Source organism: Thalassophryne amazonica, chromosome 14, assembly GCF_902500255.1.
Source record: "Thalassophryne amazonica chromosome 14, fThaAma1.1, whole genome shotgun sequence".
Classification (NCBI taxonomy): domain Eukaryota; kingdom Metazoa; phylum Chordata; class Actinopteri; order Batrachoidiformes; family Batrachoididae; genus Thalassophryne; species Thalassophryne amazonica.
In genome coordinates, this window is record NC_047116.1 from 19,196,004 (window position 1) to 19,210,262 (window position 14,259).

General features: G+C 41.1%; 1 protein-coding gene across 1 annotated transcript in view; it reads right to left on the minus strand.

Annotated features, from left to right (window-relative positions):
- sytl5 (synaptotagmin-like 5) overlaps nt 1-11,544 on the minus strand; it is a 48,763-nt gene extending 37,219 nt beyond the window's left edge. Inside the window, 6 exon segments of the mRNA XM_034186213.1 lie at nt 4,273-4,390; nt 4,521-4,633; nt 8,412-8,521; nt 8,523-8,628; nt 11,181-11,277; nt 11,280-11,544. Of these exon segments, the coding sequence (XP_034042104.1) occupies nt 4,273-4,390; nt 4,521-4,633; nt 8,412-8,521; nt 8,523-8,628; nt 11,181-11,277; nt 11,280-11,298 (563 nt within the window). The 5' untranslated portion in view covers nt 11,299-11,544.
- Nucleotides 11,545-14,259: the final 2,715 nt, after the last annotated feature.

Here is a 14,259-nt window from a genome sequence, read left to right on the forward strand (position 1 = left end):
TTTGAGTTTTTGAGTTATTGTCTACACTAGATGGCCAGGATGAACTAATCTAACCATTCATGTACTTTTTTGCTGTTATTAGCTCAAGGAAATACTGGACAAGGGACAATTTGATTTATATTCAGTGAATATTCAGCTTTAGTTATACAATAATGGAGATGAACTGTAGAATGTAGTCGATCTGGCTTCTTGTGCAAAATTATTTCTGTTGTTAATCTTAGAATGCACATTGTTGATGTGAAATCTTGCTTTCAAGAACTATTTATAGGAGCCTGCAGCCTGAGGAAAAGCTAATTACAGCAGAAGTTTCTTTACCAAATAAAAACAAGCATCCACTTGATGTATTCCTGTGCTTTTGTCAAATACTGCACCCTCAAGACACTGCAGATCTATTTAACATTTAGTGTGAAAGGGTTTGTTTTCTCTCACTTCCAGCTGCAACATCTGCATATTTTTGTAGATGCATCTACACACATGTTTGCATCTACAAAATCACAGCTGTTAGGCTGCATGTCCATTCAAGCTGCAAGTTAACAGTTGTGTGCCCATTGTTTTTAATTGATCTTATTCACTGTGCCGAATAAAATGTCATGCATTCAAAAGTGTCTGCTCAATTTTCGCAATGTGCCCATTAAGAAGACCTTCTACTGGCAGCTAGAGGGGCACTTTAAAAGAGCAGAAGCATCTACGGACGTGCAACAGACCATTCAATCACACCTCATTAACATAAAGCCATATTCCAACTCTGCAATCGTTAATCCAATAACCACCTGGCTTTAATGCATTTTCACTGAATTTACAAAATGCATTTTATTTATATTTATTAATTTACTTTTTTTGAGGCTCCAGCCCCCTGTGACCCTTGACTGGAGTAAGCAGGTATAGAAAATGGATGGAATTTACTTTTTGGTGAATTGAGGTCAAACCATTATTTCATGAGAAACTGACACAATAAATAATAAAAAAAAATATCAGTACCCTATAAGACAAAATACAAAACAGTACACCATTTATCCATGTGAAGTTATGCTGTGTTGCACAACGGGAGCAGAGGTCCCCGTAAGTGGTCAAATCCCACGATATCATGCTTTGTCTTCCCTTCTCTACTGGGAACCAAAAAAACCCCCACTTTTTGTGACTGCTTCGGTGACTGCAGTAGAAAACAAAACAATACACCATTTATCCGTGTGAAGTTATGCTGTGTTGCACAATGGGAGCAGAGGTCTCCGTAAGTGGTTAAATCCCACGATATCATGCTTTGTCTTCCCTTCTCTACTGGGAACCGAAAAAAAAAAACAATAAAAAAAAAAAACACTTTTTGTGACTGCTTCGGTGATTGCAGTAGAAAACAAAACAATACACCATTTATCCGTGTGAAGTTATGCTGTGTTGCACAATGGGAGCAGAGGTCTCCGTAAGTGGTTAAATCCCACGATATCATGCTTTGTCTTCCCTTCTCTACTGGGAACCGAAAAAAAAAAAAAACAATAAAAAAAAAAACACTTTTTGTGACTGCTTCGGTGATTGCAGTAGAAAACAAAGCAATACACCATTCATCCGTGTGAAGTTATGCTGTGTTGCACAACGGGAGCAGAGGTCTCCGTAAGTGGTTAAATCCCACGATATTATGCTTTGTCTTCCCTTCTCTACTGGGAACCAAAAAAAACCCCACTTTTTGTGACTGCTTCGGTGACTGCAGTAGAAAACAAAACAATACACCATTTATCCGTGTGAAGTTATGCTGTGTTGCACAATGGGAGCAGAGGTCTCCGTAAGTGGTTAAATCCCACGATATCATGCTTTGTCTTCCCTTCTCTACTGGGAACCGAAAAAAAAAAAACAATAAAAAAAAAAAACACTTTTTGTGACTGCTTCGGTGATTGCAGTAGAAAACAAAACAATACACCATTTATCCGTGTGAAGTTATGCTGTGTTGCACAACGGGAGCAGAGGTCTCCGTAAGTGGTTAAATCCCACGATATCATGCTTGTCTTCCCTTCTCTACTGGGAACCAAAAAAAAACCCACTTTTTGTGACTGCTTCGGTGACTGCAGTAGAAAACAAAACAATACACCATTTATCCGTGTGAAGTTATGCTGTGTTGCACAATGGGAGCAGAGGTCTCCGTAAGTGGTTAAATCCCACGATATCATGCTTTGTCTTCCCTTCTCTACTGGGAACCGAAAAAAAAAAAACAATAAAAAAAAAAACACTTTTTGTGACTGCTTCGGTGATTGCAGTAGAAAACAAAGCAATACACCATTCATCCGTGTGAAGTTATGCTGTGTTGCACAACGGGAGCAGAGGTCTCCGTAAGTGGTTAAATCCCACGATATTATGCTTTGTCTTCCCTTCTCTACTGGGAACCAAAAAAAACCCCACTTTTTGTGACTGCTTCGGTGACTGCAGTAGAAAACAAAACAATACACCATTTATCCGTGTGAAGTTATGCTGTGTTGCACAATGGGAGCAGAGGTCTCCGTAAGTGGTTAAATCCCACGATATCATGCTTTGTCTTCCCTTCTCTACTGGGAACCGAAAAAAAAAAACAATAAAAAAAAAAACACTTTTTGTGACTGCTTCGGTGATTGCAGTAGAAAACAAAGCAATACACCATTCATCCGTGTGAAGTTATGCTGTGTTGCACAACGGGAGCAGAGGTCTCCGTAAGTGGTTAAATCCCACGATATTATGCTTTGTCTTCCCTTCTCTACTGGGAACCAAAAAAAACCCCACTTTTTGTGACTGCTTCGGTGACTGCAGTAGAAAACAAAACAATACACCATTTATCCGTGTGAAGTTATGCTGTGTTGCACAATGGGAGCAGAGGTCTCCGTAAGTGGTTAAATCCCACGATATCATGCTTTGTCTTCCCTTCTCTACTGGGAACCGAAAAAAAAAAAACAATAAAAAAAAAAAAACACTTTTTGTGACTGCTTCGGTGATTGCAGTAGAAAACAAAACAATACACCATTTATCCGTGTGAAGTTATGCTGTGTTGCACAACGGGAGCAGAGGTCTCCGTAAGTGGTTAAATCCCACGATATTATGCTTTGTCTTCCCTTCTCTACTGGGAACCAAAAAAAACCCCACTTTTTGTGACTGCTTCGGTGACTGCAGTAGAAAACAAAACAATACACCATTTATCCGTGTGAAGTTATGCTGTGTTGCACAATGGGAGCAGAGGTCTCCGTAAGTGGTTAAATCCCACGATATCATGCTTTGTCTTCCCTTCTCTACTGGGAACCGAAAAAAAAAAACAATAAAAAAAAAAAAACACTTTTTGTGACTGCTTCGGTGATTGCAGTAGAAAACAAAACAATACACCATTTATCCGTGTGAAGTTATGCTGTGTTGCACAACGGGAGCAGAGGTCTCCGTAAGTGGTTAAATCCCACGATATCATGCTTTGTCTTCCCTTCTCTACTGGGAACCAAAAAAAAACCCACTTTTTGTGACTGCTTCGGTGACTGCAGTAGAAAACAAAACAATACACCATTTATCCGTGTGAAGTTATGCTGTGTTGCACAATGGGAGCAGAGGTCTCCGTAAGTGGTTAAATCCCACGATATCATGCTTTGTCTTCCCTTCTCTACTGGGAACCGAAAAAAAAAAACAATAAAAAAAAAAACACTTTTTGTGACTGCTTCGGTGATTGCAGTAGAAAACAAAGCAATACACCATTTATCCGTGTGAAGTTATGCTGTGTTGCACAACGGGAGCAGAGGTCTCCGTAAGTGGTTAAATCCCACGATATTATGCTTTGTCTTCCCTTCTCTACTGGGAACCAAAAAAAACCCCACTTTTTGTGACTGCTTCGGTGACTGCAGTAGAAAACAAAACAATACACCATTTATTCGTGTGAAGTTATGCTGTGTTGCACAATGGGAGCGGAGGTCCCCGTAAGTGGTCAAACCCCACGATATCACGCAGGATTCAAATAAGACTGCGGTGCCCTATTGGTCTGTAAGTTTTTTTTTTTTTTTTTTTTTTAAAGAAGGCATGTTTACTGTTTAAGCACTCCAGTAAAACAGTTTCCTTCAGGATTAATAAAGTTCTTTTTTATTCTTAAGTGCTCCGAGTAACAAGCTGTTATATTCATGAAAAGACCGAAACCAGAGGGAAATCCGAAAATCCTCACACTAGACAAAAGAGAAGCAGAGAGCATTTGATGGTTTCCTTGGTGAACAACTTCCAAATCCCTTTATGATTAATTGTGTGTTAGAAATTAGTTTACCGTGGAGTATGTGTGTGTGTGTGTGTTAGACTTACCCTTTCCTCTTGGCACCAGCTACGGCACCGCATACTCCACTTCTGCCAGTCCTGGGGGTGTTGGATCGTTCCGATTCGGGCGCACTTGACGTGCTGTCTGGAGACTTTCTGTCTGTGGCTTGTAATGTAAAACATGAACAATCAACTAGTAATCGGCTGATATCCGGCATAACCACAGAAACTAATGAGAACAACAGTTTTCGCAGGAACCATTACATGGTTTTCCGTGTGTTGGTGCTGAAACTCACCAGGGGGGCTGTTGAGGATGGTCTCTTTGACGATGTCACTGTAAAGCATCTTCTGCTCAAAGCGTTTGGACCTCTCTTCCAAAAACCACTCGCCGGTCACCACCTTCAGCTCCCTGTCGTGCAAACACACTCATGTCCTGAGCAGCCTGATCTTAGCAGAAAAATCCACTTCCTCTGTGTCATTCTGAGACTCAGCACATTCCTGGAGTTTGGCACCAGTTTACTTTTTCCCGGTGTAACCACCGTCTCTCTGCCTGTACTTCAGGATATGGTTTTCTGCAGTGGACATTCTGCTGTAGGTTAATGCACATGTAGGTGGAGAGAAGAGCCTCTGAGGAAAAACAAGTGCTAAAGATGCCAGTAAAGTAGAACTTTTCAGACGGAAAGATGCCTCTCGCATAACGTGTAATGCACAGACAGAGCGATCATGCTTGGGGGGGGGGGGGGGGGGGGGGGGGGGGGGTGGGGTTACTGCAAATGCAGCATGAGATCATCTCAGATTATAATATTAGCGGAACAAATGCACTTTCTGTATCTTGCATTGATCTCATTGCACAGGAAGTTCACGCTCTAGTTCTTCTATAGTGCTGTATTTGGTTGTTAAGTGAGACGTAACACATCACGTGATTTTTAGCTTCTGGGTCCACCAAAAAAAAAAAAATGCGCGCTTTGTCACCCGTTTATGGTCGTTGGTCATCTGCATCAGCTGAGCTTCTTTCAAAGCTCAGACCTCACAGGCGGAGTTCCCAGATGTGTGACCGACCCACCGGAGCTGTCTTTTTATAGATTCCCAGCCGATGACAAACAGAAACAGAAGTGACTACCCTGGCCTTTTTGTTTTGATTGCTGTCACTGTAGCAGCTGTACCGACCATTTATGAAATGAATCTCGTCAATTTACATAACCGCAAGTGTTTTGTTTGGACCCGGAAAGCTTTATCACATGATGCGTTACGTCAGAGCTTAACACTCCCATGGTTGGGGCCACTTTACACCAGCTACTGACAAAGGCTATAACCACTACCAATTCTGTTCTTTCCCAAAGGCAAACTTTTTGTCTGCCGCCATTAGCGAGTGTAGCGGTATCATTCCAATGAGATGATCTGAAATGTCTGTGTGAGTGCGAGAGAGTGGCTCCCATATCTCTCTGACTGTTTGTCAGATCAGCCTCAGCTTTCAGATATGGCTCGAGCATGGCAAGATGATGTGCATCCTTTATTATGAAAATCTGGGGGATTAATTTTCAAAACCTTTACTTTGAAACCTTTATTTTCATTACAGGGTTGGGAAATGCATTGCTTCCCCAAATGTGCACCCTCTCTTCTTCTATGGTGTTTAGTGCACCAGTTTAATCAGTTATCTTAGCTTCACCTAATCAATGGGTCCCACTTAGCCAGACTGACTGTAAATATGAGTAAATTAAGTACTTTAATTTTTGGTGGGGTTTGTGGCATTTTATAAATGCGGAAATGGGCTCTGAACAAATCAAGTGCAACTCTCTGTGTGTTTCTTTGTATCTCAATGTCACCATGTCTTAACAAACGTACACTTTGTTTGTTAAAACTATTTAAGAGTAAGTACACCTCTTTGTACATCCCACCTTCAAACACAGCCTCATACGACCATCCACCAAAAATCTACTTAAGCTCCCAGTTTTCTATACGAATACAAACTTCCTAACGGCACTGTATTAGTTGTTGAAATGAGGGGAATCACTGCCCTCACCAGCACAGAGTGACCTAAAAAGAATTTACACTGGCTATAGGTCAATGTCAAATGCTTAGTCCCCACCCTCAAGATACACACAGACATACCAACTAACTTACAGAATCAGTTCTGTACTCTCATCATGATTACCCCTCTGGGGTGAGGATGATGGTATCCATTCCGTCGATGTGATTGTGGATTCTTAAATGGTTCATGAGTCCAATCCTGGCTTTAAAAGTTCTTCAACCATCTGGATAAGTAGATTCAGATGACAGATTTGACTTTGGTTGTTGCTGCCTCTCGTTGTGTTTTATTGTCTTTTCTTCTAGTTTTGCCCATCTGTTAGCTTCAAAAGTTGTTGTTCCTTCTCGGATGAGAGTTCAACAATTTCCTGTCCTTGACTTTCCCAATTATTAAAGTCGATGTTACATTTCTTCATGTTGGTTTTTAAGGCGTCCTTGAATCTCTTCTTCTTCTACCGTTGCGTTGTTTCACCTTGGAGTAGAAGATTCCATCTGAATAACATCACACAGATCCAGGCTGATATTCAAGATGTTTTGAATGACAGCATTGATGGAGCTTTTCAAGCATCTTCATATGAAGTCATTATGTTGTTCAAGGTTTGGGTGCATACATAGTAAATTTTGCTCAGTAAAATTTAACATTTAATCCAGTCTAAATAGAGTAAAAAAGCACTCTGTTGTAGAGTGAAATCAGCTATACTGGTGTCGACGACCAAACGGTCCCCAGCCCCGCCCTGCCTCCGCTGCGCATGCGTCATTTCGGAGCACGGCCACCCTGTGGACGGACTGTCTTCACCCAAAGCGATCAACGTATTAATGGGATTATTAGCCATCAGATGACACGGTACAACCTCTTAATCATTCTAAAGTCAGTTTTCAGCAGAAATGAGGCCATTTTAAGTAGAACGAGGCGACATTCCGTGACTCTCTGAAATGGCGGACAGTCAGTGAACACAACAGCTAGCAGCTCATGTAGCTATGACCACTTCCTCTGCCTTTTCTGATGAATAATGGTGAATTTACTTGGAAATGATTGTTGACTGAATGACTGGAGTGCAGTTTGAAGCAGAAATGAGGTGATATCGTGAACCACAGCTAATGACGCATGCGCAGTGAATGCAGGGCGGACTGATTTTTAGGGGGGACCGTTCGGTCCTGCAACACTGGCATTGGCAAATATGACTGTTTCTCTCAGTTTAATTGCTGGTTGATACTTGTCTCAACTGGTGATGGATGGAACATGTTCTAAGCCATCTTGGAGTGGTTTTATGTCTAACCTTAATCTATGGGCAACTGAAGGCATTTGGGATCTGCTGTAGACATTTATCTGAGAGGGCTGTAACACAGCTGTCATCTGCATATGGAAGAACGTCACAGATGCCTTAATTTTCATTGCAGAAAGCCAATCTTGAAAAAGCCTTTTCATCTGTTGTGGTGGTGTTGTTAATTCCCAGGGGTAGGTTGTCTTCAATAACGCGGGTGATTGTTTCCGTGAAAATGGTGAACAATTCTGGTGTAATCATGCAACCCAGTTTGTTCTTGATCTAACATGGAACACCTCACAGTTGCAGACCATGACAGTGAAAGCATGTCATTGTGGAGGATTCTCAGAATTTGAACCCACCATTGGAACATTCTCTTGAATCAGTTCTATCCTGCAGTGGGTAAGCCACAAGAGTCTTAGTTGGAAAACCTGGGTTAGAACCTTTGTAAGAACTTTTTGCATGTTCACAGTTTTTACATTGGCAACCCAGATTTTATCAAAAGCATTGTGGCTGAACCTGGAACATTTAGCTGGAGACAACCAGCTGTCAAAGCAGACATTGATATCACTACTTTTTCTCTGATCAAATTGCTATTGCGTAAATGTTGAAAGTATACAACAGTGGGACGACAGAAAAGACAGAAATCAAACCAAATTACTAGTGTTGCTTCTCATAATCATCTATTTTCTCTGAATAACTTTCATTCTGAACTGTTTTGGGGTTTGGGTGGAGTTTTCCTAAATCCTATTGTTGCAGATGATGACAACAGTGAGACACCTGAGGTCGTCACAGACAAACAGAGACAGCTGTTGTGCCATTTAACAAAGTCCAAAACATCTGGAGTCCATTTGTCTCATTAAGACTTTGCTGCTTTGGTCCCGGTGGTGTCACACTTACAAGATTTTGGCACACATGTTACACCTCCACTGGTGTCCCTGGGGCAGCGTTATATGGCACGCATTGCAGATGCGCAAGTGGCACTCCTCACAGATCTCACCACGGTCAAAAAATCAGGCCCAGATTCTTCATGCAGCGACCACACTGGCGTTCCCCAGAGTACTGGTTTGGACGGGAACCTTTCTGCTTGATCTCCAGCAACTCATTTTTCAGCTTGCTACAAGAATCAGGAGAACAACAAAGAGTGAAAAGCAGTATAAAAACAAAGCTGAGCGGCAATCTGCTTATGGTTCATGTAGATTACCAAATGATATGAATCTATGTGGCCTCGACATTTGATGTTTCTGACCAAAACTGAGCTCCTTTATTGCCGATGAACACCAACCCTTCCACTGTGTTACATCCATATTAGCTCCAAACTCCACTGTGAGAGCAATAAAGTCTTATCTTATTTAAGTTAAACAGCAATAACCTTGAAACTGACTTGATATTCAAATTATAAGTATCCATCTTGAATCAATTCCTCAAAACAGCTATTCAAAAGTAGTTTAACCTTTCAGGTCATACAAGTCCAAGGTGACCAATAGAAAGGTGACATATGACTTCATATTACTGTTAAAAAAAATATACTATCAGGGTACTCTGACCCGAGGAACTCACTTGGGTCCATAAATATTTGAGCACTGCAGGCTTATTAGGTGACATACAGTAGTGTTCAGAATAATAGTAGTGCTATGTGACTAAGAAGATTAATCCAGGTTTTGAGTATATTTCTTATTGTTACATGGGAAACAAGGTACCAGTAGATTCTCACAAATCCAACAGACAAGCATTCATGATATGCACACTCTTAAGACTATGAAATTGGGCTATTAGTAAAAAAAAAGTAGAAAAGGGGGTGTTCACATAATAGTAGTGTGGCATTCAGTCAGTGAGTTCGTCATTTTGTGGAACAAACTGGTGTGAATCAGGTGTCCCCTATTTAAGGATGAAGCCAGCACCTGTTGAACATGCTTTTCTCTTTGAAAGACTGAGAAAAATGGGACGTTCAAGACATTGTTCAGAAGAACAGCGTAGTTTGATTAAAAAGTTGATTGGAGAGGGGAAAACTTATACGCAGGTGCAAAAAATTATAGGCTGTTCATCTACAATGATTTCCAATGCTTTAAAATGGACAAAAAAAACCAGAGACGTGGTGGAAGAAAACAGAAAAAAAACATCAAATGGATAGAAGAATAACCAGAATGGCAAAGGCTCACCCATTGATCAGCTCCAGGATGATCAAAGACAGTCTGGAGTTACCTGTAAGTGCTGTGACAGTTAGAAGAGGCCTGTGTGAAGCTAATTTATTTGCAAGAATCCCCTGCAAAGTCCCTCTGTTAAATAAAAGACATGTGCAGAAGAGGTTACAATTGCCAAAAAACACATCAACTGGCCTAAAGAGAAATGGAGGAATATTTTGTGGACTGATGAGAGTAAAATTGTTCTTTCTGGGTCCAAGGGCCCAGTTTGTGAGACGACCCCCAAACTCTGTATTCAAGCCACAGTTCACAGTGAAGACAGTGAGCATGGTGGTGCAAGCATCATGATATGGGCATGTTTCTCCTACTATGGTGTTGGGTCTATATATCGCATACCAGGTATCATGGATCAGTTGGATATGTCAAAATACTTGAAGAGGTCATGTTGCCTTATGCTGAAGAGGACATGCCCTTGAAATGGGTGTTTCAACAAGACAATGACCCCAAGCACACTAGTAAACAAGCAAAATCTTGGTTCCAAACCAACGAAATTAATGCCTCGCAGATGTGAAGAAATCATAAAAAAACTGTGGTTATACAAACTAAATACTAGTTTAGTGACTCACAGGATTGCTAAAAAAGCAGTTTGAACATAATAGTTTTGAGTTTGTAGCATCAACAGCAGATGCTACTATTATTGTGAACACCCCTTTTCTACTTTTTTTTACTAATAGCCCAATTTCATAGCCTTAAGAGTGTGCATATCATGAATGCTTGGTCTTGTTGGATTTATGAGAATCTACTGAATCTACTGGTATCTTGTTTCCCCATGTAACAATAAGAAATATACTCAAAACCTGGATTAATCTTTTTAGTCACATAGCACTACTATTATTCTGGACACTAATGTACACTCAAGCCCATAAGTGTTTGGACAGTGAGCTTACATAATTAGCTGTATACACTTGCCTTTATGTATGTATAGTAAGGAAAGCCAGCAGGTGTCGCTGTGCATATGTAGCTAGTAAACCTGCTCCCAAACAGCTTAAAAAAAAAAAAAAAAAAAAAAAAAGGATTCTCTGGCCACAACCCTGGATTTTTAGCCTTCTGGTTAGAGAGTCCAACTTCCACACCGGAATTATGAGTTGCGTCCTGAGGGGACCAAAACAACGCAACACAGAGTGCAGCCGCTATATTGTCTCCTTTGTGTGTGTTATATATATATATATATATATATAGATATATATATATATATATATATATATATATACACACACACACAAAAAAACCACTGGTGTACCTTTAACCAATTCCTTGAGATAGATGTTCTAAATATTCCCCATTTATAAGCCTAGACAAATATTTTTACCTCGGCCTGCGTCCTTGATGTTTATCAAATTTTTTCTCAAAATTTATCCAAATCAAAATCATCAATCATCAAAAATCTTTGTGTTCTTTCATTCACAAACACACAGGACTGAAAACAATACCCCTGTATGGCAAACAGTAGCACAGGGCTAATTCTCACCGTATCCTCTTCTCCTCTCGTTTCCGCAGTTTTTCATCTTTCTGGAGCACCTTCAAGATCATTTCTCTTTCGTGGTCCAGCAGAAAAGAGACGTCCAATCCTCCCCGACCCGCTCCATTGGTCTGTCAGTCTAGACCCGTCCAGTCAAAGCAGCCAAGTAGGGGTGATGCACGAACAGCGTCATAATCAACTTCATTGCATTGCCACCGTGTTCCCAAACAGGTCCGGTGAAGTTCGGCTAAACGTTTAGGCTGCTGTCATTTTAGCATTGTCATAGTCAGAACTGCTGACGCATCTTTTTGCGCCTCCACTGCTGGTGCTCTTCTCCTTCGCTTGGAAACTACAACCAGCCGTTGGTGAAACCTACACAAACACAAGGTCGCAATTTAGAACTAGACATTGGGGGACAAAGTGTGGATGCCCGCAGGGCCGAAGCCCATAGAAGCCAACGGTTTCTAGATAAGCTCAGATGCATTCTGAGCATACCAGACAGTAATTTTAATGTTTGAAAAGACCATAAAGTGGACACCATTGACTTATGCAATTTGAAACTGTGGATATAAGGACTTTATTCTGAGAATAGTCAGCACTGATTGTATTAACATCCTGGTGTAAATAAGGGTATCACCACATGTGTAGAACTCAAAAGAATGATAGTTGAGTTTTCATTAAAAAAAACAAACAAAACAAAAAACTGCAATGTGGTTAAAATGTGTTCGTAAATATGAAAGAACAGGCTCTTATTATTAACTATCACTTACTGTATTTTTTTCTCAAGATTTGTTTTTGCATAAGTTTGAAAAAACAACAGATCATAAGTAAAGGATAAATTACTTATCATGAATTTAATTTTCGAAGTGGCACTAATGACAACACTCATACTGAACATAATTTCGTTTGCATAGACTGATTTTGGAGATCAAGCAATAATTGCAGATGGGCTTTCTGAGGTCCCAGATAGCTTTTCTGATTTCCTTTTCTAACTTTCAGAATTGAGTAAATTAGCATATGGTCCATTGATACTTATGTGTAGACACTAGTCCCTAGAGGCAACTATTTTGGTTTCAAATCTGGGCAAATGCAGTGCCAGAAAATTACAAATGTGACAAACAAGAAACAGGTGTTTTAAACAAGTCAATGCTGCTAAAAATACAAACTTGCAGAAACAAAGATACTATTCTGACATGGTTTTGCACATAAGACTGGCATAGCATGTTTCAAGTACCACATATAGTCAGAAGGTGGGGGGAGCATACCATATTCTGTCCCCACTGGCTGAAAAGGTGGGGGGGGACATGTCCCTCCTATCCCCCACCAAACTGCACCCATGCACAAACAGACACAGTTGCAGTCAACAAAATATGGCCGTCATTAATGATTTGTAAAAAGGTCTGCTTCTTAATGCAGGTGTCTGTCAAGCTGTGTGAAAGGCTGATTTAAAATAAGACAATGAGTTGCAGTATTACAAGTGAAACTACCAATAATTGGTACACATTTGACAGCTTCACAGCAGCCTCACACACTCCCAATTAGTCTGCAAAACTGTCATCCGGAGGACAGCATTCATATTTCCCAGCTTCTATCAACAAGCCGCTACCTTTCCAGGTAATTAATGACAAGACTTGTCCTAATTATGTGCATATCTGCATGCAGGTACACACTTATGCACACAAGGCTGCCTTGAATAAATTTGAAAATTGCTGCACAGGAAATAGATGGCCCCCAGGCTTTGAGCTGTTAAGCTGGGGAAATGTCAATTCCAGTGTTCTGCGTAATATAAAGTGGTCCTGATATTTCTGGCACAGAAGACAAACAATGCACTTTGAAGACTCTATACACAATAAAATCACACCATCAAGCCAACTTATATAGATTATATCAAACTTTATTGATTCCTTGGGAAGACTCCCTCAGGGAAATTGGGCTTCAGCAGCATTGTATAGCAGCACACAGGCTTACGTAGCCAAGGGTGGGCCTGGATGGCCTGGGCCCGCCCATTGTCAGCCAGGCCCACCCCATCCAATGAGAAGCTGAGTTGACACTGGACAGTCACCTGTTGTTGCCTCATTGTATTCCTATGATATGGTATTGCATTAGCACTGAGCAACAATAATACATTTTGTCAAGAAATCTGGTTCATCATCTGTGATTTTATTCATTCATTTTCAGAGTACAGTGGTCCCTCGCTATAACGCGGTTCACCTTTCGCGGCCTCGCAGTTTCGCGGATTTTTTTAGAGCAATTTTGCATGCTTTATTTTTTTTTTAATGGCGCATTGTGTTCTGTGTCCTTATCAGGCAGGCCAGTCGCGGCATCGGTCGCAGCATCGGTCGGCATCGCCGTGATTGCTCTCACTGCCTCCGATGTGCTTTCCGCAGGCTCAGTAAACGCAGCAGCGGGCCAATCACACCGCGCCCTCCTGTCTGCTGTGCGGAATTGCGCCAATTCTGGCAACAGGTCCAGAGACTACGCTCGCTGTTTTGATCCGGATGTTGATCGCAGCCGCAGAGCTCCGTGGCCACCGAGAGAGGACTTGGATTCTTTGCGGGTCCCGCATCCGTACTGGAGGCAGCGAGCGAAGGGAGAGTACGCGCATTGTGTTCTGCGTATGTCTGTTTATAATCTTCTCGCCCAGAAGAAAAAGAGAGTGTTTACACAGGAGAGAAAAGTGAGAAAATGTTAATGCCTGTTTGAGAAAAGTGTATAAAGTGTGTAGTGAGGGGTTTTACAGCCTTAAAACATCTATAATAATTGTAAAAACTAACGCTGACTACTTCGCAGATTTCATTTATCGCTGGTTTTTTTAACGTAATTCCCGCGATAAACGAGGGAGCACATTTTTCCTCAAATAAATGTCTTCTGCGGGCCCTCGTCACAATGCCAATAACAACATGCACCGTCGAACGGCTGTTTTCTACTGTTAAATGGATAAAAACGTCCACCAGAACATCCATGTTGACTCACAGACTGAATGCAGTCTCCGTGCTTTCCCTTGAAAGAAAACTGAATCATTGGACTGATGACGTGATAAGAGTTCAACAAAAACCCCGTCATCTCCTGCTGGCATTAAAAGAATCAT